Here is a 25793-nt window from a genome sequence, read left to right as displayed (position 1 = left end):
ATGATTAAAGGTTATTTTCATTATTATTCCAGTTACATAGTTACATAGTTACATAGGGTTGAAAAAAGACCTGTGTCCATCAAGTTCAACCCATCCAAGTAAACCCAGCACACCTAACCCACACCTACCAATCTATACTCACATACATAAACTATAAATACAACCACTAGTACTAACTGTAGATATTAGTATCACAATAGCCTTGGATATTCTGATTGATCAAGAACTCATCCAGGCCCCTCTTAAAGGCATTAACAGAATCTGCCATTACCACATCACTAGGAAGGGCATTCCATAACCTCACTGCCCTCACCGTGAAAAACCACCTACGCTGCTTCAAATGGAAGCTCCGTTCCTCTAATCTAAAGGGGTGACCTCTGGTGCGTTGATTGTTTTTATGGGAAAAAAGAACATCCCCCAACTGCCTATAATCCCCTCTAATGTACTTGTACAGAGTAATCATGTCCCCTCGCAAGCGCCTCTTTTCCAGAGAAAACAACCCCAACCTCGACAGTCTAACCTCATAGTTTAAATCTTCCATCCCCTTAACCAGTTTAGTTGCACGTCTCTGCACTCTCTCCAGCTCATTAATATCCTTCTTAAGGACTGGAGCCCAAAACTGCACTGCATACTCAAGGTGAGGCCTTACCAGGGACCTATGAAGGGGCAAAATTATGTTCTCATCCCTTGAGTCAATGCCCTTTTTTATACAAGACAGCACTTTATTTGCTTTAGTAGCCACAGAATGACACTGCCTGGAATTAGACAACTTGTTATCAACAAAAACCCCTAGATCCTTCTCCATTAAGGAAACCCCCAACACACTACCATTCAGTAGATAGTTTGCGTTTATATTATTTCTACCAAAGTGCATAACTTTGCACTTATCAACATTGAACCTCATTTTCCAGTTTGCTGCCCAGTTATCTAATTTTGTCAAATCGCTCTGCAAAGCGGCAGCATCCTGCATGGAACTTATAGTTTTGCACAATTTAGTGTCATCAGCAAAAATAGAAACAATACTGTCTATGCCCACCTCCAGGTCATTAATAAACAAGTTAAACAGCAAAGGCCCAAGGACTGACCCCTGCGGTACTCCACTAACCACACTGGTCCAATTAGAAAATGTTCCATTTACAACCACTCTTTGTACTCTATCCTTCAGCCAGTTCTCTATCCAATTACAAATATTATGTTCTAGGCCAATATTCCTTAATTTGATCATTAACCTTCTGTGAGGTACTGTATCAAACGCTTTAGCAAAGTCCAAGTAGATGACATCAACTGCCATTCCAGCATCAAGGTTCCTACTCACCTCCTCATAAAAGGCAACTAAATTAGTCTGGCAAGATCTGTTACGCATAAAACCATGCTGGCACAAACTAATAGTATTGTGAACTGCAATGTATTCAAGTACCCTATCCCTTATTACCCCTTCCAAAAGTTTTCCTACTACTGATGTCAGACTAACAGGCCTATAGTTTTCAGGCTGAGAACGGGATCCCTTTTTAAATAACGGCACCACATTAGCAATCCGCCAGTCTCTTGGCACCATGCCAGACCTCAATGAATCCTGAAAAATTAAGTGAAGAGGTTTGGCAATCACAGCGCTCAGCTCATTTAATACCCTGGGATGAATCCCATCCGGCCCTGCCAGTTATATAGGACACTGAAACTCCCAGCATCTCCAACAACCCAACTTACTGAAACTCCCAGCATCTCCAACAACCCAACTTACTGAAACTCCCAGTATCCCCAACAACCCAACTTACTGAAACTCCCAGCATCTCCAACAACCCAACTCACTGAAACTCCCAGCATCCCCAACAACCCAACTTACTGAAACTCCCAGCATCCCCAACAACCCAACTCACTGAAACTCCCAGCATCTCCAACAACCCAACTCACTGAAACTCCCAGCATCCCCAACAACCCAACTCACTGAAACTCCCAGCATCTCCAACAACCCAACTTACTGAAACTCCCAGCATCCCCAACAACCCAACTCACTGAAACTCCCAGCATCTCCAACAACCCAACTCACTGAAACTCCCAGCATCTCCAACAACCCAACTCACTGAAACTCCCAGCATCTCCAACAACCCAACTCACTGAAACTCCCAGCATCTCCAACAACCCAACTCACTGAAACTCCCAGCATCTCCAACAATCCAACTCACTGAAACTCCCAGCATCTCCAACAACCCAACTCACTGAAACTCCCAGCATCCCCAACAACCCAACTCACTGAAACTCCCAGCATCCCCAACAACCCAACTCACTGAAACTCCCAGCATCCCCAACAACCCAACTCACTGAAACTCCCAGCATCCCCAACAACCCAACTCACTGAAACTCCCAGCATCCCCAACAACCCAACTCACTGAAACTCCCAGCATCTCCAACAACCCAACTCACTGAAACTCCCAGCATCTCCAACAACCCAACTCACTGAAACTCCCAACATCCCCAACAACCCAACTCACTGAAACTCCCAGCATCTCCAACAACCCAACTCACTTAAACTCCCAGCATCCCCAACAACCCAACTTACTGAAACTCCCAGCATCCCCAACAACCCAACTCACTGAAACTCCCAGCATCCCAAACAACCCAACTCACTGAAACTCCCAGCATCCCCAACAACCCAACTCACTGAAACTCCCAGCATCCCCAACAACCCAACTCACTGAAACTCCCAGCATCCCCAACAACCCAACTCACTGAAACTCCCAGCATCCCCAACAACCCAACTCACTGAAACTCCCAGCATCTCCAACAACCCAACTCACTGAAACTCCCAGCATCTCCAACAACCCAACTCACTGAAACTCCCAGCATCTCCAACAACCCAACTCCCTGAAACTCCCAGCATCCCCAACAACCCAACTCACTGAAACTCCCAGCATCCCCAACAACCCAACTCACTGAAACTCCCAGCATCCCCAACAACCCAACTCACTGAAACTCCCAGCATCCCCAACAACCCAACTCACTGAAACTCCCAGCATCTCCAACAACCCAAATCACTGAAACTCCCAGCATCTCCAACAACACAACTCACTGAAACTCCCAGCATCCCCAACAACCCAACTCACTGAAACTCCCAGCATCCCCAACAACCCAACTCACTGAAACTCCCAACATCCCCAACAACCCAACTCACTGAAACTCCCAGCATCTCCAACAACCCAACTCACTGAAACTCCCAGCATCCCCAACAACCCAACTCACTGAAACTCCCAGCATCCCTAACAAGCTAACTCACTGAGACTCCCAGCATCCCTAACAAGCTAACTCACTGAGACTCCCAGCATCCCTAACAAGCTAACTCACTGAGACTCCCAGCATCCCTAACAAGCTAACTCACTGAGACTCCCAGCATCCCTAACAAGCTAACTTACTGAGACTCCCAGCATCCCTAACAAGCTAACTTACTGAGACTCCCAGCATCCCTAACAAGCTAACTTACTGAAACTCCCAGCATCCCTAACAAGCTAACTTACTGAGACTCCCAGCATCCCTAACAAGCTAACTTACTGAAACTCCCAGCATCCCTAACAAGCTAACTTACTGAAACTCCCAGCATCCCTAACAAGCTAACTTACTGAGACTCCCAGCATCCCCAACGAGCTAACTTACTGAAACTCCCAGCATCCCCAACGAGCTAACTTACTGAGACTCCCAGCATCCCTAACAAGCTAACTTACTGAAACTCCCAGCATCCCTAACAAGCTAACTTACTGAGACTCCCAGCATCCCTAACAAGCTAACTTACTGAGACTTCCAGCATCCCCAACGAGCTAACTTACTGAGACTCCCAGCATCCCCAACGAGCTAACTTACTGAGACTCCCAGCATCCCTAACAAGCTAACTTACTGAAACTCCCAGCATCCCTAACAAGCTAACTTACTGAGACTCCCAGCATCCCTAACAAGCTAACTTACTGAGACTCCCAGCATCCCTAACAAGCTAACTTACTGAGACTCCCAGTATCCCCAACAACCCAACTTACTGAAACTCCCAGCATCTCCAACAACCCAACTCACTGAAACTCCCAGCATCCCCAACAACCCAACTTACTGAAACTCCCAGCATCCCCAACAACCCAACTCACTGAAACTCCCAGCATCTCCAACAACCCAACTCACTGAAACTCCCAGCATCTCCAACAACCCAACTTACTGAAACTCCCAGCATCCCCAACAACCCAACTCACTGAAACTCCCAGCATCTCCAACAACCCAACTCACTGAAACTCCCAGCATCTCCAACAACCCAACTCACTGAAACTCCCAGCATCTCCAACAACCCAACTCACTGAAACTCCCAGCATCTCCAACAACCCAACTCACTGAAACTCCCAGCATCTCCAACAATCCAACTCACTGAAACTCCCAGCATCTCCAACAACCCAACTCACTGAAACTCCCAGCATCCCCAACAACCCAACTCACTGAAACTCCCAGCATCCCCAACAACCCAACTCACTGAAACTCCCAGCATCCCCAACAACCCAACTCACTGAAACTCCCAGCATCCCCAACAACCCAACTCACTGAAACTCCCAGCATCCCCAACAACCCAACTCACTGAAACTCCCAGCATCTCCAACAACCCAACTCACTGAAACTCCCAGCATCTCCAACAACCCAACTCACTGAAACTCCCAACATCCCCAACAACCCAACTCACTGAAACTCCCAGCATCTCCAACAACCCAACTCACTTAAACTCCCAGCATCCCCAACAACCCAACTTACTGAAACTCCCAGCATCCCCAACAACCCAACTCACTGAAACTCCCAGCATCCCCAACAACCCAACTCACTGAAACTCCCAGCATCCCCAACAACCCAACTCACTGAAACTCCCAGCATCCCCAACAACCCAACTCACTGAAACTCCCAGCATCCCCAACAACCCAACTCACTGAAACTCCCAGCATCCCCAACAACCCAACTCACTGAAACTCCCAGCATCTCCAACAACCCAACTCACTGAAACTCCCAGCATCTCCAACAACCCAACTCACTGAAACTCCCAGCATCTCCAACAACCCAACTCCCTGAAACTCCCAGCATCCCCAACAACCCAACTCACTGAAACTCCCAGCATCCCCAACAACCCAACTCACTGAAACTCCCAGCATCCCCAACAACCCAACTCACTGAAACTCCCAGCATCCCCAACAACCCAACTCACTGAAACTCCCAGCATCTCCAACAACCCAAATCACTGAAACTCCCAGCATCTCCAACAACACAACTCACTGAAACTCCCAGCATCCCCAACAACCCAACTCACTGAAACTCCCAGCATCCCCAACAACCCAACTCACTGAAACTCCCAACATCCCCAACAACCCAACTCACTGAAACTCCCAGCATCTCCAACAACCCAACTCACTGAAACTCCCAGCATCCCCAACAACCCAACTCACTGAAACTCCCAGCATCCCTAACAAGCTAACTCACTGAGACTCCCAGCATCCCTAACAAGCTAACTCACTGAGACTCCCAGCATCCCTAACAAGCTAACTCACTGAGACTCCCAGCATCCCTAACAAGCTAACTCACTGAGACTCCCAGCATCCCTAACAAGCTAACTTACTGAGACTCCCAGCATCCCTAACAAGCTAACTTACTGAGACTCCCAGCATCCCTAACAAGCTAACTTACTGAAACTCCCAGCATCCCTAACAAGCTAACTTACTGAGACTCCCAGCATCCCTAACAAGCTAACTTACTGAAACTCCCAGCATCCCTAACAAGCTAACTTACTGAAACTCCCAGCATCCCTAACAAGCTAACTTACTGAGACTCCCAGCATCCCCAACGAGCTAACTTACTGAAACTCCCAGCATCCCCAACGAGCTAACTTACTGAGACTCCCAGCATCCCTAACAAGCTAACTTACTGAAACTCCCAGCATCCCTAACAAGCTAACTTACTGAGACTCCCAGCATCCCTAACAAGCTAACTTACTGAGACTTCCAGCATCCCCAACGAGCTAACTTACTGAGACTCCCAGCATCCCCAACGAGCTAACTTACTGAGACTCCCAGCATCCCTAACAAGCTAACTTACTGAAACTCCCAGCATCCCTAACAAGCTAACTTACTGAGACTCCCAGCATCCCTAACAAGCTAACTTACTGAGACTCCCAGCATCCCTAACAAGCTAACTTACTGAGACTCCCTGCATCCCCAACGAGCTAACTTACTGAGACTCCCAGCATCCCTAACAAGCTAACTTACTGAGACTCCCAGCATCCCTAACAAGCTAACTTACTGATACTCCCAGCATCCCCAACGAGCTAACTTGCTGAAACTCCCAGCATCCCCAACGAGCTAACTTGCTGAAACTCCCAGCATCCCCATCGAGCTAACTTGCTGAAACTCCCAGCACGTTGAGTGCGGTGACACCCAAAAAGCTGCCTTTAAAACAAGGTTTGGTAAATAAAATGGGGACTTTTTAGTTGAAGGTACAAGGGTTCTTACTGTAAGTCTTTTTAGTCCAATCACCTTTACTAGTAATAGACCCAGATCAGTACTAATAGACCCCAGGGCTGCTATAAGGTACCAGTAGGCCCAAGGCAAAGATCTCATTGGCTGGCCTCCACAACTGCTCCAATACATTTTAATATGGTTATTCTCAAGCAGGGGAGCTTGAATACAATAATACAGTAAAAAATACAGAATACGTCTGAGCTTACTGAAATAGATTTGATGTGCAGGTGTGCCAGACTGTACCAATAAAGATAAACTGTTACTCCCCCAATGAGAGACCAAACAATTTGCAATATTATGTGAAGTTGCTCCTGTCAAATGTGCTGAAAATAAATCCTATTTTTGTGTGTGATTTATAGTATAGTGTACCTGCCCTCCCATTTAGCGGAGACAAAGACCCAAAAACAAGGAAACCAGTGCAGGATTTTCCTAAATATCTAAATAGGGCTGCACAATTGTGTGTAACTTTAACTTTACTGAATGTATAGACGTTGACTTACAGTGGTTAGACATGTTATATGGAAGTAAACATTGCATAGGGAGTAGTAAAATAATGTAGGAATAAGCTTATTACCAGATTAACCACAGAAAAGAGGAGGTAGCGAGCTGTACTAATAAAAGCTAATAACAGTTCTAATAATACAATAAAAATGGTTAAAGTTCTGTTTCTGAAAACTGAAATCATATGGTAGGAGAAAGAGTTTAAATAGATGAACTGAGCAGAACAATGACTCAGTTTTCTGAGTCCAAGAGTTTCCACATGTCTAGAAAATAAGGGATTAGGTTATGTATTTTAGCAATACCCGACTCAAATACCTGATTTAATTCCACTTTTTATTTTGATTAAGGTGGGAGGCAGGGAGGTTTTCCATTTTGCAGCTATTGAAAGGTGAGCAGCTAATTAAAATTTGAGTAGATTTATGGAACTTTGGAAATGGTTTGCCCAGCAGAAAAGTGCAGGGTTTGCTGGGATAGGAGTGCGTACTATTCTACTCAATAGCTCTGAAACCAAGAAGGGTGGTCAGGAACTAAAGAATGAAGTTTAACTGGAGTATGATACCAAATCATAAGGATCTTGTAGATACATTCTCTTTGTCTAAAGCAGCTGGCCATTCTAGCATTTTCCCAAATAAAGGCTCAATCCTGGTCTGTTAAAGGTTGGGTCAGAAAAGCATTTGATCGTATCTGGGTGTCTACGAGGTGGGTCAGCCTGTGGGTCTGAAAGTATTTAATAGATTTTACAAATTAGACCTTTCTGTGGGAGTCCTTTTCTAGCAATTAACTCAAATGGTGTGGGCAAAGCTATTTTGGCGTTGTCAGAACATGGTTTGAGAAAGTGTCTTAGTTGGAGGTATTCAAAAAATGTCAAGGCATTCTGATGCATTTTCTGCAGGTCATTAAAGGATAAGACCTCCTTAGCCCAAGGATTTAGTCAATTGCCTACAGTCTGCATTCCTGTGCCTTCCCATGTGTCAATAATGTGAGAGTGGGCTCCAGGTAGGAAGTCAGCGTTGTTAAGAATTACTGTATTGAGTGATTTAGTGGATATTAGATCATTATTAATTTATGTAGAGTCAATGGGGGCAGTGTGGTTAGTAAAGAAGTACAGCGCTGGTACATAATTCTTATTACTGCCCCAGTAAAGCTTACAATGCAGGGTCCCTATAACATACTGTGGGCAATTTACCAGAAGCCAGATAACCTTGCTGAATGTTTTTGGCCTGTGGGAAGAAACACATGTGAACATACCAATGATTACACTGGCTAGAATCAAACCTAGAACACAGACCTCACATTGGGTATGCAGCGCAATTCTGAATTATCATCTACAGAAATTAATTACATGATATGGGAGGCTGCTTAAAAGACAACCAAATTCATTACCAAAATGGATGATCAAACATAAGAGTTTTTTGGAGAGTCACATTTTTTTTGATTGATTCTAACATAAGCAGCTTAGACAAATTATGAACATCTATTAATATATACAAGCAAAACTCGCTCTATAAAAATATTTTTGCAGTGCAAGCGGCAACAGGTCTGTCAGACATTGTCAAAGTGAGATTAGGGCCTGCATCTTTTATATCTCACCTCTTGGACAGATATTTGCTGCTACAACCACAGGTTCCTGTTTGAGGGGAACACAAGACCCCCCCCCCCACACACACAAACCAGTATAAAGCTGCAGGTTGGCTGCACAATGGGCTGTTGGAAAGTTCTGCTCCCCAGGATCTTCCTCTCACTGTGCAGGTAGAGCGGCTCTTTTCTCTCCTCAGCTTATGCTCCTCATCTTATTCTATAGAATTCTCATGCACACTCACTCTTACATAGGCTCTTGCATCAGGAGACCATGGGACCATCCGGCATCTGCCTTGTGGCTCTGCTTTCCCTACTGATCCCGGCTCACTCGGCCCCTGATCCCACCCTGGACACTCACTGGCAGCTGTGGGTTAAAACTCACCAGAAGAGCTATAAGGATACGGTAAGGACTTCATTAGGCCTAAAGACTTGCAATTTAATAAGTAGAAATCTAGATGTAACTGCAGCAAATGAAAGCTTTTTTAGGAGCAATGATCCTTACAATCAGGCAGTGGTCAGAATAACAGACTAAAACATTATAGCATGTCATTCCATAATGGCCTTTATGTACAAATATTGGAAATACAAATTAATTAAACTCTCAGGCTGATCATAAAGTACAATTCCACAACAACATATAGAACTGAACACAAGTGTTTACCTTTAGGCTTCTACTTGGCAATGATGGAATATAGTCACACAGTAATTAAGATTAATAAAAGGGCAATTGACCAGGCCCTTGATCATTCTTTAATGAAGTCTATCTCTTGCCATAGTGTTAGTAGATAAGATGAAGCCATTCTGACTAAATATCTCAAATACCTGTATTTCTAGGTAGAATGCAAGGTAAATGAAATTCATTATACTGTTTGGGGGGGTGATTTAATAAGAGGTGCAAACTTACCATTATCTAGTATGTTCAATGATATCAACAACCCCTTACAATTCCCAGGAAGAGGAACGTGCCAGACGGACCATCTGGGAGGAGACACTGAAATTTATCACAGTCCATAACTTGGAATATTCCTTGGGACTCCACACTTATGAGGTTGGGATGAACCATCTGGGAGATATGGTAAGAACTCCAACCTTCTATGCAAAGGTTCCCTGGTGTTTAGTAGTGTTAAAATTGAAAAATATGAATACTAAGGCATATGATATGCATTAACCTCAAGGGTATTGACATAATTTGCTTAGAAATAATAATTTATTGTATATTCAATACAAAACATATTTCAAATAATTTGAAATCCATCTATGGGACATAAATTGTTATATAAAAGAAGGCAGTGCTGTAGAATTAAAAACACCTGAAGCACATTCAGCACATAAGGGCAATGTTAATCCATACAGGCTCAACTGTAGCACACCCTGCACCCTGCTTGTACTACTTTCTCAAAGTGCCTTTTGGCATTGGAAATAGCAGCTTATCCCAGGAAGAAGGCACAATAGAAGGCTTTTGTTATTAATATTTCCTTTTATTATCTGATAGCCCTATATACCTGCTAGTACACTCCCAACTTACATATTGTGACACTCTCAGGCGTACTCACTTTGGAGGAAACGTCTTAGGGCGGGCACTCTCAGCAGTTGGTCCTTTTCTGGGCTTCAGACAGCTAGCTGGTTTGGCAGAAGAACAATCTCTCTAGTCTGGGTTGGAGCTCCTACCCCTAAGATATTCAAGAGCTCCTTTCATCATAGCTGCCTGAAGGGTCTCTTCCTCAAGATGGCTGCTAAAATGCTTTTTTTTTTATAGTTGATGGCGTCCCTTCTCTCTCTGAGGGTACTTTCTTCCTCAGTCCTGCCAGAGATACTGTATATGCTGAAGAGCAAAATGTTTTCAATCTCTTAATATCATACACTCATAATCTCCCTATAAAACTATTATTATAACAGCCAATGTGTATCACTGTGATTGTGTAACATTGTATTATGTGCCAGACAGGTGAGGAGGTGAAGGCGACATTGACAGGTTGTGCTGGATCAGACCATTCACTGGCCAACATGACCCATGAACCAAAGTTATTAGAAGCTAAGATACCGGCATCAATAGACTGGAGAACCAAAGGCTGTGTCACTAGTGTAAGAAGTCAGGTATGTGTGTCTCTCTCTCTATATATATAAATATCTAATGCCATAAAGCCATTTATACTTCTAGAATAGCCAGTTACACAGTCTGCACTCTTTGTATTTAGCCAAAATGCATTAAGAGAAGGCTGGCATTGTTTTAACGTGTGCCTGTTTTTTAAATCACACAGATTAATTGACTCTTGATGAGTAAGGCAATAGTCTGACCTGCACTAGGAGCAGGAAAGGTAGGCAGGAAGCTTGGCTCTAATATAAATCAAAGTGAACTGTTTAAGGGTGGCTATAGACCCTTCCATAAGGTATGTTAAGATGACATCCCCAAAAAGCTGCCTTTAAAACAAGGTTGGATAAATAAAATGAGGCCATTTCAGTTGAAGGTACAAGGGTTCTTCTTTTAAGTCTTTTTCGTCCAATGACCTTCTCTAGAATCAGACCCAGATCAGTACTAATAGACCCCAGGGCTGCTAAAAGGTACCAGTGGGCCCAGGGCAAAGATCTCATTGGTGGGCCCCCACAACTGCTCCAATACATTTCAATAGGGTTATTCTCAAGCAGGGGAGCTTGAATACAATAATGCAGTAAAAAAAGTAAAAAAATACAGAAAAAATCTGAGCTTACTGAAATAGATTTAATGTGCAGGTGTGCCAGACTGTACCAATAATGGTGGGGAAATATAAACTGTAATCACAAATACCAGCTTTTATTAAGAATATATTTATCCTTAAGGGACATTAATTCTAATTAAAAGTAAAATAACAGTTAGGCTAATCTCTTGCCATTTCTGGAGGATTCAATCAAAAGTTACAGAAGATGGAAGGTCTGATGGTGGGCCCCCAGTCCGGGTTGGGCCTGGGCAATTGCCCCTTTTTCCCATTAATCAAAACAGCACTGATAGACCCAGTACTGATTATCAATAATGCCACCCAAGTAATTATTTTTATGCATCCCCTAAAAGTCTAAATTGCTCAGACTTCTCAGACAAATGAATATACTGTTTATCAGGATATTTGTCTATTTAATGATATTGTCATATGTAGCAGGAGGCTGACTGGTTGTCGCAAAATAAATAAATTAAAATAAAATAAAAGTCCTCAGTTCACAAGACCTTAATAATATTGTGTTCTTTGTACTTGATCTGATGTATCTCACACACTTAATGGCCAAGCTTGATCTTATTTAAAAGATGGGAACAACAAACCCTCACTGATGCTTCAATAATTTTGGGCTGGAGCTTGGGAATTGTTGATTGGTATAATTACAATACTAGATATGTACTAGACTGTTAGTATATGACCCTAAATATAACATAGTTGTGTATTTCCCAATATTATAGTGCATTGTGAAGTGAAACTAAGGGGAATTCAGATAGAAATGATGGTATGATAACTGAAGACATTATCTACTGTGCTTTTATCTTTGTATATCACTTCCATTTTCAGTTCTTTTTAAATCTTTCAAAACAGGGAAAGTGCGGATCTTGCTATGCTTTCAGTGCCGTGGGGGCCCTGGAATGCCAAGTGAAAAAGAAAACGGGCTCACTGGTCACATTCAGCCCCCAGGAACTGGTGGATTGTTCCTACACTGAAGGAAACAAAGGCTGTAAGGGGGGGACTTTACGTTCTTCCTTCATGTACATGAAGAATTCTGGCATTCTGGAGGATTTCAATTACCCATACACAGCAAAGGTAATAATTTAGTGGAAAGATGAATATCAATAGTGATGGGCGAAATGTTTCGCCAGGCATGGATTCGCGGTGAATTTCCGCGTTTTGCCATTGGCAGATTGTTTCGTGAAACGGATGAAAAAATTTGCAGTGGAAAAATTAGTCCAAGAATAGTCGCGGGCGTCAAAAGAATAGCCGTGTGACGAAATAATAGCCGCGGGAGACAAAAGAATAGCCGTGCGACTAAATAATAGCCGTGGGCGACAAAAGAATAGCCGTGGGCGACAAAAGAATAGCCGCGGGAGACAAAAGAATAGCCGGGGGTGACAAAGAATAGCCGTGGGCGACAAAAGAATAGTCGCGGGCGACAATTTGTTTTGTCACACAACATTTTCGCAGTTTCACTAATTTTTCGCCGTTTCGCGAATCTTTTGAAAGATTCGCAAATTTTTCGGCGAAGCGAAACGGAACAGATTCGCTCATCACTAAATATCAATCACATAAATGCTAATCTGCAACAGGCCTTACAATAACTGATTCTAATGACATTTTGATGATTTCATGAACAATCATTTTTTTTACCCATATTATATACAGGGTACAACTCAAGCACTATTCTTACCATGTTATTCATGCAGGAATGGCTCTAGTCCTCCATAAAGAGATAATTAGTGACTTAAAAATCGGGTTAGACTGAATTTCTACTATAGGTAACGCATCTCTACACTGTTTGCTAGTTCATATATAAATAATACATAATAATAATAATGATGACATAATAGATAGTGCGAATGAGCTTTGATCTGATTTCTTTTTGGTATTCCCCACTAGGAAGAAAAGTGCAAAAAGAAGAAGCCAAGCAAAATTGGACTCATTAAGGATTTCCAAAGAGTTCCTGCTCGAGATGAAATGATGCTTATGAAAGCTGTAGGAACTGTAGGACCCGTGTCTGTTGCCATAAACAGCAGTAGTGCAGGGTTCCGTATGTACAAGTCAGGTGCGAGCCAAAGCCTGTGTAATACTGTCCTGTCCCTGTAACATAGGGTTTCCACCCACCAACATTCCAGCGCTCGAACTTTAGGTTCCCCAAAAACTTAACTCAAAAGATCACCTTTACAGTAGCCTATGGCGCAAAAGAGAGTAATTCACTATAGAGGAGTGCCAGAGGGAAGGGCCCTGCTCACACACACACAGTACAATCTAGATAGGAAAATATCCACTTTTACCTTCTTGTGGATTTCTGTTTCTTTCTTTGACAGGTGTTTTTTATGATCCATCTTGCATCTCGACTACAAACCATAATGTGCTTGTGGTTGGTTATGGTACAGAACAGGGCATGGACTATTGGCTGGTTAAGAACAGGTAAGACAGATGGCAACCTAAAGGGATGTTGGGGTTTGAGCAAATTCAAAAGAGAAGCCCCTGTATAATTCTTAGTCCCAGTTCAAAGCTGAGCATAGATCACAGTAACACCCACATGACATTTCATCAAGCAGAAATAAATGTTTTAATGAAGTGTTTTAAGGATCTGATGGGATCCCAGCCAGGAACATCAAGGTTTCTAGTTGCTTTCCCTATCTACTAGGCCAGGTGAGCTGCTAGCAGGCTTGCTCATTACCTTTCACCTGGCTTTTCCAATCTATTTCCATCAGCCTTATTGATCAGATAGGGTCAGCCAATCAGAGCTGACTTTGCCCTATTTAAACCCAGTTCCCACCTTACTTCCTTTGCCTCAGCATTGGACTCTGTTAGCCTGAGCACTGTAGCACATCCCTGTTTTTTTCTCCCTTGCTGGCTCCTATTCCTATTCCCTGCTTTTAGTCCTGTTCTTGTTCCAGTCCTGTCTGGCTCCTCTTCCTACTCCTATTCCTGTTCTAGTCCTGTCTGGTTTTAGTCCTGTTCTAGTCCTCTCTGGCTCTAGTCCTGTTCCAGTCCTGCTCTGGTCCTGTTCCTGCTCTGGTCTCTTTGCCCACTCTTTCCCACTCCTGCCTGTACCTGTCTCTATGCCCACACCATCCTGCTCCTGACTCTACACCAGCTCTGTCCTGCTTTTCCTTGTTATTGTTTCTTCTAGTATTATTTGGCCTCCAATAAGGATTAATTGTATCTTAATTGGGATCAAGTACAGGTACTGTTTTATTATTACAGAGAAAAGGGAATCATTTAACCAGGAAATAAACCCAATAGGGCTGTTCTGCCCCCAATAAGGGGTAATTATATCTTAGTTGGGATCAAGTACAGGTACTGTTTTATTATTATTACAGAGAAAAGGGAATCATTTAACCATTAAATAAACCCAATAGGGCTGTTCTGCCCCAATAAGGGGTAATTATATCTTAGTTGGGATCAAGTACAGGTACTGATTTATTATTACAGAGAAAAGGGAATAATTTAACCATGAAATAAACCCAATAGGGCTGTTCTGCCCCAATAAGGGGTAATTATATCTTAGTTGGGATCAAGTACAGGTACTGTTTTATTATTACAGAGAAAAGGGAATCATTTAACCAGGAAATAAACCCAATAGGGCTGTTCTGCCCCCAATAAGGGGTAATTATATCTTAGTTGGGATCAAGTTCAGGTACTGTTTTATTATTATTACAGAGAAAAGGGAATCATTTAACCATTAAATAAACCCAATAGGGCTGTTCTGCCCCCAATAAGGGGTAATTATATCTTAGTTGGGATCAAGTACAGGTACTGTTTTATTATTACAGAGAAAAGGGAATCATTTAACCATGAAATAAACCCAATAGGGCTGTTCTGCCCCCAATAAGGGGTAATTATATCTTAGTTGGGATCAAGTACAGGTACTGTTTTATTATTACAGAGAAAAGGGAATCATTTAACCATGAAATAAACCCAATAGGGCTGTTCTGCCCCCAATAAGGGGTAATTATATCTTAGTTGGGATCAAGTACAGGTACTGATTTATTATTACAGAGAAAAGGGAATCATTTAACCATGAAATAAACCCAATAGGACTGTTCTGCCCCAATAAGGGGTAATTATATCTTAGTTGGGATCAAGTACAAGGTACTGTTTTATTATTACAGAGATAAAGGAAATATGTTATAACATTTTGAATTATTTGACTTAAATGGAGTCTATAAGAGGTGATATTTTATTTTTTTTCCAGCTGGGGAGCAGGCTTTGGAGACAAAGGATACATTAAAATGGCTCGAAACCGCAACAACCATTGTGGCATTGCCAACAAAGCTGCCTATCCCATTGTGTGACGCCTGGTCCTGGCAGACTAGAAATAGGCCAGCTGGATTCTGCTAATGCTTTCATGTCTCCGTTTGTGTTTATGTTTCTATAATGTTCTTTTGTATTCAAATGCATCATTCATTCCAGAAACCCGTTATCCAGAAAGCTCCGAATTACAAAAAGCCCATCTCCCATAGACTCCATTTTAATTAAATAATTCTGAATTTTAAAACTGATTATCTTTTTCTCTGTAGTAATTAAACAGTACCTTGTAATTGATCCCAACTAAGATATAAATAATCCTTATTGGATGCAAAACAATCCTATTGAGTTTAATTAATGTTTAATTGATTTTTTAGTAGACTTAAGGTGTGGAGATCCAAATTACAGAAAGACCCCTTATACCCTTGGTCCCGAGCATTCTGGATAATGGGTCCTATACCTGTAATATAAAAATCTTTATCACTGCATAACAATTATTAGTGTCCTGTAAGTTCTGCTATATTTGTAAGCCAAAATACATGTTTTCTATACCTTAAGTTCATGCATTATGATCACTTATGATAATAAAACTCTTTACAATACCTGCAAACACTTGAAATTGGGGATTGAAAGTGAAATGTTTGAGGCCACTCTCCTCTCTGAGAGTCAGGAAATGGGAATGGACCACCAAAATAAGTTCAGATGTGAGTTATGATTCTCTGTCCCCCACAACAAGATGTCTATATCTGGGAAGTGAGTTATACAGTGGATATTGCTTTACTGTGCCATACTGGATCCACAAAAACAATATTTTGTATGATCAGCAGAACTATGGGAAGGGAGGAAGATAGCAGCTCCCAGTAGGTATCAGAATAGCACTCAATAGTAAGAAATCCAAGTCCGGCTTGGGACTCCTCCAGTTACATGGGAGTAGGAGAAACAATAGGTTTTAATGTGTAGCTCTGGCTCCTTCTAAAAGCTCAAACTCGGGCACAATGCACTGAGATAGCGCCTACACACCAATATGTGATACGTGGGCAAGACTAAAAGATTAGCCACATACTTGCTTGATAACAGGGGTGATATGCCCTGTGGCATGCCAGTTCCATAAACAGTGTTGGTGTCTTCAAGGATTTTTTTATGTCTGCCATGGTGCCAAGAGATTTGTAAATTGCTTTTGGTGGCATTATTCAAAAAAGGATCCCATTTTCAGACTGATAAATAAAGACCAGTTGGTTTGATATTTATGGTAGGTAGAAGACATACATCTTTGGTGTTCCTGTCCTGCATCTTTTGCTGCAGCTTTTCCTAGGCAAGCATAAACCATATTTGCATCCCCTACAGTCCCTGTATTGACACCCTGGCAGATTGCCCTAGGCCTGCACATAGTGTAGAATTGCAGTATAGAGAGTGCCATTACTGACTGCATCTCACTATAGAATGTGCTTGGGGAGCCATTAATGGGTGCTCTCACTGTTTAATGTGCTAACAGTACTAAAAACATGGTGTTACCTTAGGTGCTCTAGAGTTAGTCTTTTTGAAACCACCAATCCCCAGAGGTCCCTGTGGGCAAAGCACAAGGTACAATATCAAAATAAAGGTGGAATACAAATCCTACTTGAAGCAGAAACTCTTAAATAAGAACATGAACAAAGAGTAAGTTTTATCGGCCTCAATTTCCAATAAGAAAAAAACACTGCCACGATTACTGGCTGGCTAGAACATTAATCAAATCACAATTCAATTTAAAATAAGGTCACTTTGAATTGAAAACATTATCCACAAATTCATTAGCAACTCAAAATTTAAAAAGATTCTAAAAAAAGCTGTAGAAAAATTTTCACCCAGAGGTGGGCCAAGCACCTTAGGCAACCCAACCGGCAACCATGCCCTCCTCCTCCCCTCCTCCCCTGCATGGGCATGCTGGGGGGGGCAGCATATGGCAACAAGTGGCGGCAGGGGCAAGCGAGCCTGGACTAGTGGTAGGCAGACATAGTACCTGCCTAGTGCCCCCCCCCACACATCGTTGTGCCCTCGACAGGTGCCTCTTCTGCATTCCCCTAAGGGATCAATTCCATTTCAGAAAGCCCAAAAGAGGGTTAGAAAAAGCTCTTGTTAGCTTTCACATCTGCTGCCTGGCATTGCTTGCTACAGCCAAGTTTATTATCTACAAGGACTCCAAGGTCCTTCTCCATTATGGATTTGCCTAGTGCAGTCCCATTAAGGGTATAAGTGGGGGCATATTTTTACATCCCAGGTGCATGACCTTACATTTATCCACATTAAACCTCATCTGCCACTTAGCTGCCCAGATTGCCAGTTGGTCAAGATCCTGCTGCAAGGATGTCACATCCTGGATAGAATTGACTGGTCTGCAGAGTTTTGTGTCATCTGCAAACACTGATACATTACTTATAATCCCCTCCCCTAAGTCATTCATGAACAAGATAAATAAAAGTGGACCCAGTACAGAACCCTGAGGGACCCCACTGAGAACCTTATTCCAAGTAGAGAATGTACCATTAACAATCACCCTCTGTACCCGATCCTGTAGCCAGTTTTCTATCCATGTGCAAACAGCATTACAAAGACCAACAGACCTTATTAGTGGGGCACTGTATCAAATGCTTTGGCAAAATCCAAATAGATCACATCTACTGCATCCCCACTGTCCAGCTTCTTACTTACCTCATCATAAAGAGCAATCAAATTGGTCTGACATGACCTGTCCTTCATAAAGCCATGCTGATTACTGCTCATAATGCTATTATCCAGTACATAATTTTATATGTGATCCCTTAACAAGCCTTCAAATAACTTGCGCACCACATACGTCAAGCTTACTGGCCTTTAATTGCCAGGCTGAGATCATAACACGTTTCTAAGCTTGCAATTAAAACCCCTTGTTATCAAGACTTGCCCCAAACTCTTCCCTAACTTGAGGGGCTCTATAGCATACCCCTACAATTAATTTACCTTACAATTTACTGTCAGTGAAATGTTCCTTCATTTTTCATGTTATTACTTTTATTTCACTTACTTTTACTTACTATACAAAACCAAATACTGCAAAACAATAAATAGTCAGTATTTTGGAGCTGCCTTGGACTTTGAGACCAAACAACTGATTTTGTCTTCTATTCTACAGACTGAGCCTTTTTATTTAGACTACTGGAACACATTAACTCACTGTTTTCCTGTAAACAAATTGTGCACCCTGTGTGCTCTATGCTGCTGGATGCTATAAACCATTCTTAGAGAGGGATTAGTAAGCAGTTAAAATTTGGTTTTGATTTCAACCAAGACTGCATGGAGAATGTCCTTCTCATATTTGAGTAGAACTATTTTTCTGCCAATCTGCTAGAGTTGATATCATACAGGCAGTTTAGTACAGTCCTAATGAAAGTGGCCCCACTGTTTGTGGTAGGGAAAATACTGTAGATTATAAGGTCAACTGAGGCAGGGCTAGAGTCAATGTATAAATAATATCTGTTGGCCATCGTGTTGGAGCTTTATAATGAATAGTAATGAAATAATCTATAGACAAAACATTCTATTACTTGGCGAGCTGAAGTCATAAAAAAGATTTACCCTCAACTGTTGAAAGCTGGAACGGCTTCTCTGACTATTCTTTCCTTATTGGCATGATACTTTTGCAGTTTCTGTGTGGCTGTTGGATTTGCACCCAAATGAATGCTCGACTAAGGCTTCATTATAGTAACATAATAAGCTAGGTTGAAAAAAGACACACGTCCATCAAGTGCCTATATATAACCTGCCTAACTACTAGTTGATCCAGAGGAAGGCAAAAACCCCATCTGAAGCCTCTCTAATTTGCCTCATAGGGGAAAAAATTCATTCCTGACTCCAAGATGGCAATCGGACCAGTCCCTGGATCAACCATTATGCAATGGCTAGTAGGAAAATAGCCTAATGTATGCACCTAATATAAGCACCTTTTGCACAGAAATAAAACTCTGCATGCATTTCCAAAAAGCAGTGAGGTGTGAGCTCTTATTTTAGTCTTAGACTTAATGTTTATAGCAATTCACATGAAGCAAGTGCATTTTCTAACAGGAAACAAGTTAGTGTTAGTGTTGCAAGGCGCCAGACAAATTCCTTCAGCTGAACCATGGCTACTAATGGTTAGGTGTTTCAGCTTTAGTAAGCACAAATAATTTGAAATAATTGCACATGTATGGAAAAGTCCTTAATGCCTAATTAGGCTGCTGCCATAGATATGATAGAGGTCCACTCACCTCTTTATAACAAACTCAAAAAATATATGTGCCTCAGAATAAACAGACACATACAGTATGTCTTGCATAGTGAAATACCACTAATTCAGAAGAGAAGCTTCTTCAGAATCCCTACAATTCACAGTGAGTCTCTTATAGGAGCCTAACTAAAGAAGTAGGGCAGAAACGTTGTACATTATGTTTTGGCTTCTGTACCAGCCCAAGGCACCCACAGCCCTTTAGCAGGGAAGATCTGTGGTATGAGAGCTGAGATGATGAGTATGGCTAATGATAATTATGAGAGTAGTAGTCAGCACCAAGCCTTGTGATTAGTTAGAAGTAGTGCAGGTTCCCCAATGGCCACTTTCCATCGGCATATCCTGGTACAGAAGAACAGGAACGGCACCTCTTGTCTTTGTAGATTAAAATGCCTGTATTGCAAAATTTTTTTGGGGCAAACAACAATAGCAGCTATTGTTGTTTGCCCTAAAAAAATGTTGCAATAAAGGCATTTTAATCTACAAAGACAAGAGGTGCTGTTCCTGTTCTTCTGTACTAATGATAATTATGAGACTAGTTACGCTAGTGATCACAAGCCTAACCAATTCACATACAGCAACGAAAAATAGTTCCCTGTATATAATTGTTATTGCTAAGGTTGAGAACATAAGTCTAAATCTGCATCATTCTGTACATCCTACAGTATTTCTTAAGTTACCCAACCATGTTCTGGGCAGAAAACAATCCTCCTGAGCGCAGTGGACCATTTAATTGGGCCTCTCATTGGAGGTTTGGTACAAATGTTAGCCTTGTATAGTGCCAGGATTGTGACGTAAAGGTCACTTCAATATGAGAATCAGAAATGATCTGGGAATCTGATGGAAGAGTATTGGGTTGTCAGATGCCAGAAGAACCCTACCCTACCCCCCTGAATATGTAATGCCAACTTTAAAGTGTAATGGAGGAGAAATAAGGATCTAGGGATTTTTATGGTTTAGGTTAAGGCCATTTTCTATTATAATATGACAATGTCACTATGGGCAAATCAAGATCTATACAAGATCTATATACTGCACCCACTGCCCCACTGCCCACATTCACTAATGATTTTGTAGCTTAATGGAAGCAAGTTCCACCAACAACGTTCCAACATCTACTGAAAGCAGTAAAGGGAAAAACAACTTCATCTAAATACCCTTGGTTTTGCAAGGACATGTTGGACAGGCCTGAATACTTATTTTTTAGTTTAGTTTATGGCAAATCAATTAAATAACCATCTCAAAGAAACTGCAGGGGTTTTATTTAATCCAGCACAGGGCCATTAGCAATATAAAAATGGTGTTTGTCTTCACCATATTGATATTACGTATTTTCTGGACTAGCCTTAGATTAAATGATATTATTAAAAGCCAATGAGGAGTTTTGCCACAAGGCTGCAGGCTGAGTTATACAGGGAACTCCGAGTATCACTTATATATTATAAGGGATAATGTACCCCCTACTGTAAATGATAAGGATATTAGCAGTCACTGAGGGGTTCTGTGCCCATATAAAGGCACAAGGCTGCAGGCTGAGTTATACAGGGAACTCCGAGTATCACTTATATATTATAAGGGATAATGTACCCCCTACTGTAAATGATAAGGATATTAGCAGTCACTGAGGGGTTCTGTGCCCATATAAAGGCACAAGGCTGCAGGCTGAGTTATACAGGGAACTCTGAGTATCACTCATGTATTATAAGGGATAATGTACCCCCTACTGTAAATGATAAGGATATTAGCAGTCACTGAGGGGTTCTGTGCCCATATAAAGGCACAAGGCTGCAGGCTGAGTTATACAGGGAACTCTGAGTATCACTCATGTATTATAAGGGATAATGTACCCCCTACTGTAAATGATAAGGATATTAGCAGTCACTGAGGGGTTCTGTGACCATATAAAGGCACAAGGCTGCAGGCTGAGTTATACAGGGAACTCTGAGTATCACTCATGTATTATAAGGGATAATGTACCCCCTACTGTAAATGATAAGGATATTAGCAGCCACTGAGGGGTTCTGTGACCATATAAAGGCACAAGGCTGCAGGCTGAGTTATACAGGGAACTCTGAGTATCACTCATGTATTATAAGGGATAATGTACCCCCTACTGTAAATGATAAGTGTCAGTTTTGATCCTCACCAACCATGTCCGGATTTTGCCCAGGTCTAATATCTAAGCAACTATTTAGCTACAGAATACTTTGCACCTTTTTGCACTTCATTTCAAAAGCATCTTCTAAGGATTACAGCAAGACTAACAGAGATTTCCCACTAGGCATCCGGCTGTGGCGTTCATTCTTCCTCTTATTGTGTTGAGCCAATTTCAGTTTCACTCTATTCTGTATGGGAACTGGACAATGGTGGGGTAAGTCATTCTCTGTCTGCTTTGTATTCACCGTTTGTTTAAACTGTTTCAGTAACGGCCAATGGGTTGGACCAATTTGGGGGAAAAAATAAAGATTAACTGTTGGAATATTCCCTACAGGAATATAATGTAAGTTGATTTTCTCCCTCCATGTAACACTAAAGACTTTTGTGTTTCTTTAGGAAGATGGAGAAGTTTGTTCTGTGGTTTCTTTTTCTTGCCGGATCTCTTGCACAAGAAGGTAAGTTTGTCTTTCTGTCAAAGCTTTATTCTTTCTGTCCATCATGGCACGAGTGCATCAAAGCAAGAGATGTCTATCTTGGAAAAGGAAAAGATGGGAGGGTCAGAGTCAGGCTCAATAAATAATTATCCATATCCCCCCAATAGCACATTCCTATGATGATAATACTCAACAGGGAAAGAAGGAAAGCAAGACTATGTACATCATTCTGCCTATAATGTTATATTGTTGGAAGGGCTCTCTCCCTCTCTCCCTAAGTTTATGTGAATGAACATTCATATGAGACTGAAGCTGTGCCCTGGCTGGGCAGGGACCCCCAACTGGCCTCCCATATTCATATGCATAGGGAATTATGCCAAAATAGGGTTGGGACAAAGGGCGCCTACACACATGCCACCCATATGGTATAAAATTAGATAACTGACTTACTTTGTGGCTAATACAAGGGCACAAGATATGAAGTGCAAGTAAAAAAAAGGTTCTTACATGTAAATGAATCCTTAGTTCTCTGCTCCTGCTGGACACATAGCCCTGTACTATTCCATCTCATACATATTCCTTTAGCATGTTTAAGTGCCCATTTACATTTGTTCTTTCTAGGCAAGTTCCAATGAAAATATTAGGTTCCAGCATGTACATTAAGGTCTCTGACTTATCCTAGCATGGATTCTTACTTTCTGGGTGTATAGGCTTGAGCTTTGCTCTGTGTTAGTATCCCCTGTATGTTTTCTCTTTGCTTGAACATTGACAGTTGTGTCCACGTAATGATTGTTGAGTGTCTGAAACCTTGGCCTGTGCATATGAAATTCCATCCTACTTGCAACCTCATTTGGATCAATCTGTCTACTTCTTCCTCCTTATTGCCATTACCTCCCTTGATATATTTGAATGTTTCTATTACACCTCCCCCCTCACTTCCCATTTGTGTAGAGGGTGATAATCTGAGACAGTTTGTAATTGGTCTTCATTTTTTATTATTTGTAGTTTGTGAATTATTTAGCTTTTTGTTCAGCAAATTGGAATTTGAACAGCTAGCAGCTATCTGGTTGCTAGTGTCCAAATTACCCTAGTGTTCTGAATTGGCATATCTTGGTATCCAATTCAAAAAATAGGAGAACAGCTGAATTTTTTTTTAAATAACAATAATATTGTAGCCTCACAGAGCAATAGTTTATGGACTGTTGGGGTCAGTGACCCCTATTTGGAAGACTGAAAGAGTCAGAAGAAGGCAAATTATATAAAAAAATATAAAAAAATAAGTGATGAAGACCAACTGAAATGTTCATGAGAATTGGCCATGTTTAGAAAGTAATAAGAAAGTTTACATCAAGGATAAGTGATGAATAATAATTTCTTCTTTTTTTCCATGTTACTTAGATTTGGTTGGCAATGTCTTTCTCTTTCCTAAGCCGTCAGTAACAACGTACGCAATCCTGAAGCCAAAGGTAGAAAAGCCACTGAAGACTCTCACCGTTTGCTTGAGATCCTACACATCCCTCACTCGATTTCATCCCCTCTTCTCTTTGGCCACTCGTAGTCCAGACCAGGACAATGCGTTTCTCATTTTTCCCAAGCCTCCAAACCAATTTTCCATTTATATTAACCAAGAAGAAAATGTTTTCAAAGTTGATCCCAGTGCTACTGAGTGGAAACACACCTGTGTGAGCTGGGACTCTGCCTCTGGGGTGATTGAGCTCTGGATCGATGGGAAATTGTATCCAAGAACAGTTTCCAAAAAGGCATCATCTATTGGTTCCCCATCTAGTATTATCCTGGGGCAGGAACAGGACTATTTCGGTGGTGGGTTTAATGTTGATCAGTCCTTTGTGGGTGAGATAAGTGACGTCCACATGTGGGATTATGTACTGACCCCAGATCATATACAGAAGGTTCTGTTTGCCAATATGGATTTCACTGGTAATATCCTCAGCTGGAGATCACTGCAATATGAGCTAAGAGGCCAAGCCTCTTCCCAGCCTAAACGCCAGTGTAAAGCGCTTGAGCACCATTATGGATTGTTTGCCAAGTGCTATGAATGAAAAGTAATTACTGTACCTTAAACCTTAATATTGTTTCCATTAACTTTACTAATTTTACTGTAGCTCTTGGTCATCTTGGAAATCAGGCAGTTACAGAATAAAGATGCAATAGACTACAGGGATAACATGTAGCCTCCTAATTCCCCTTATTTTGATAACATTTAAATCAATTCTGTTTGTATTTACATCATATGTTGATAATGAATAAAGTACCTGCTACATATTAGTATATGTGAGTATTTTTTTTCTCCCTTGGGCCCATTAGACCTTTACACAATTCAGTCCAGTGATGGCCAGGCTACACTAAAATGTTGAAGAATTAGAATGACCCAATCTCTTTGCCTGCTGAAACATGTATCTCAACCATGCAACCTGTAATTTAGATCAATGGAGCTTTTTAAGTTTGTCCATTTTGGGGCTGAAAAGTGGTACAGAGCAGTTTATATTTATTTAATAAAAGGTGGCATGGAGAGATATCTGGCAATGATATCTGCAATTAATGTGTGCCATTGATATTATGGTGATACTTACTCAGCTACACCCGAACTGAGAGACCACCAAGCTTCTTCAAACCTTACTTGGCTAGTACCCTACTACCCATAGTATAGTGTATGCTTGGGAAATGGAGACTCTAATTAAAGCTTACCTACTCTAGGTACTCAACTAACATCTTATCAAATCCTGTGCAGGGTTGGACTGGCCAACCGGGATATCAGGAAATATCCTGGAGGGCCCTAACCCTGTTGAGGCCTGCCACCTGCCCACCAGCAGCCACCCCCAGCCACCACTTCTCCCCGCTCAATCTTTAATTTTCAATAGCGAAGTAAGTAGCTTAGTGGAGTGGGAGCTGTGGTGCATAGTGGTGGAACAGGAGCTGTGGTGGCTGAGGGCAAAGCAGGAGTAGGGGGCAGCTGTGGCTGAGTGGTAAGCCCTTCGATGGCTGGGTGGTGGGCCCTTAATTGGATACCTGGTGAGCCCCACATACCTAAGTCTGACTCTAATCCTATGAGGTTATTATTGTCAAATGTGTGATCTAGTTACTTCTTCCTTTGATCACCCTAATTGTGCCTCAAATCTCCCTTATGCTTGCCTGACCTTCTTAATTGCCCCTCTTCAAGTTTTGTTTCCACTTGCAAATAATGTGCCCTAAACATCATGTTCTCAAACATAAATGTAGGGATCCATAGGGTTAACCTGCTCCTATGGCTTTAAACCCTACAACTTCCTTAGTCTTGCTGTTACTGGGCAAAGTCCCATGTATCAGTTTAGAGATGCCTTATTGGTTTATAGGTTGACTCCACCCTTTGCACTCCAATATAGTGTTTGACAAA

At 41.7% G+C, this 25793-nt stretch overlaps 2 protein-coding genes across 3 annotated transcripts; both read left to right on the top strand.

Moving 5' to 3' along the window:
* The first annotated feature begins 8644 nt into the window (after nt 1–8644).
* On the top strand, nt 8645–15740 carry LOC100498238 (cathepsin S-like). Its single transcript, XM_031891631.1, has 7 exons — nt 8645–8994; nt 9544–9666; nt 10533–10685; nt 12143–12364; nt 13175–13340; nt 13603–13705; nt 15483–15740. The coding sequence occupies exons 1-7, from the start codon at nt 8863–8865 to the stop codon at nt 15580–15582; spliced, it is 999 nt and encodes a 332-aa protein (XP_031747491.1). The 5' UTR covers nt 8645–8862; the 3' UTR covers nt 15583–15740.
* A 6334-nt stretch (nt 15741–22074) lies between these two features.
* Nucleotides 22075–24691, top strand: crp.4 (C-reactive protein, pentraxin-related, gene 4). 2 transcript variants are annotated; one of them, XM_012954026.2, is made up of 3 exons: nt 22075–22182; nt 22365–22423; nt 23801–24688. In XM_012954026.2, the coding sequence occupies exons 1-3, from the start codon at nt 22175–22177 to the stop codon at nt 24460–24462; spliced, it is 729 nt and encodes a 242-aa protein (XP_012809480.1). In that variant the 5' UTR covers nt 22075–22174; the 3' UTR covers nt 24463–24688.
* The last annotated feature ends 1102 nt before the right edge of the window (nt 24692–25793 follow it).

The sequence above is a fragment of the Xenopus tropicalis genome, chromosome 8 (assembly GCF_000004195.4).
Source record: "Xenopus tropicalis strain Nigerian chromosome 8, UCB_Xtro_10.0, whole genome shotgun sequence".
Taxonomy (NCBI): domain Eukaryota; kingdom Metazoa; phylum Chordata; class Amphibia; order Anura; family Pipidae; genus Xenopus; species Xenopus tropicalis.
This window is presented reverse-complemented; position numbering and strand designations above follow the sequence as displayed.

Coding starts and splice junctions, on each gene's coding strand:
- LOC100498238 (XM_031891631.1), top strand. CDS start 8,863: ATGGGACCATCCGGCATCTGCCTTGTGGCTCTGCTTTCCCTACTGATC. Junction 9,667..10,532: donor TGAACCATCTGGGAGATATG/GTAAGAACTCCA, acceptor ATTATGTGCCAG/ACAGGTGAGGAGGTGAAGGC. Junction 12,365..13,174: donor ATTACCCATACACAGCAAAG/GTAATAATTTAG, acceptor ATTCCCCACTAG/GAAGAAAAGTGCAAAAAGAA.
- crp.4 (XM_012954026.2), top strand. Junction 22,424..23,800: donor CGGATCTCTTGCACAAGAAG/GTAAGTTTGTCT, acceptor CATGTTACTTAG/ATTTGGTTGGCAATGTCTTT.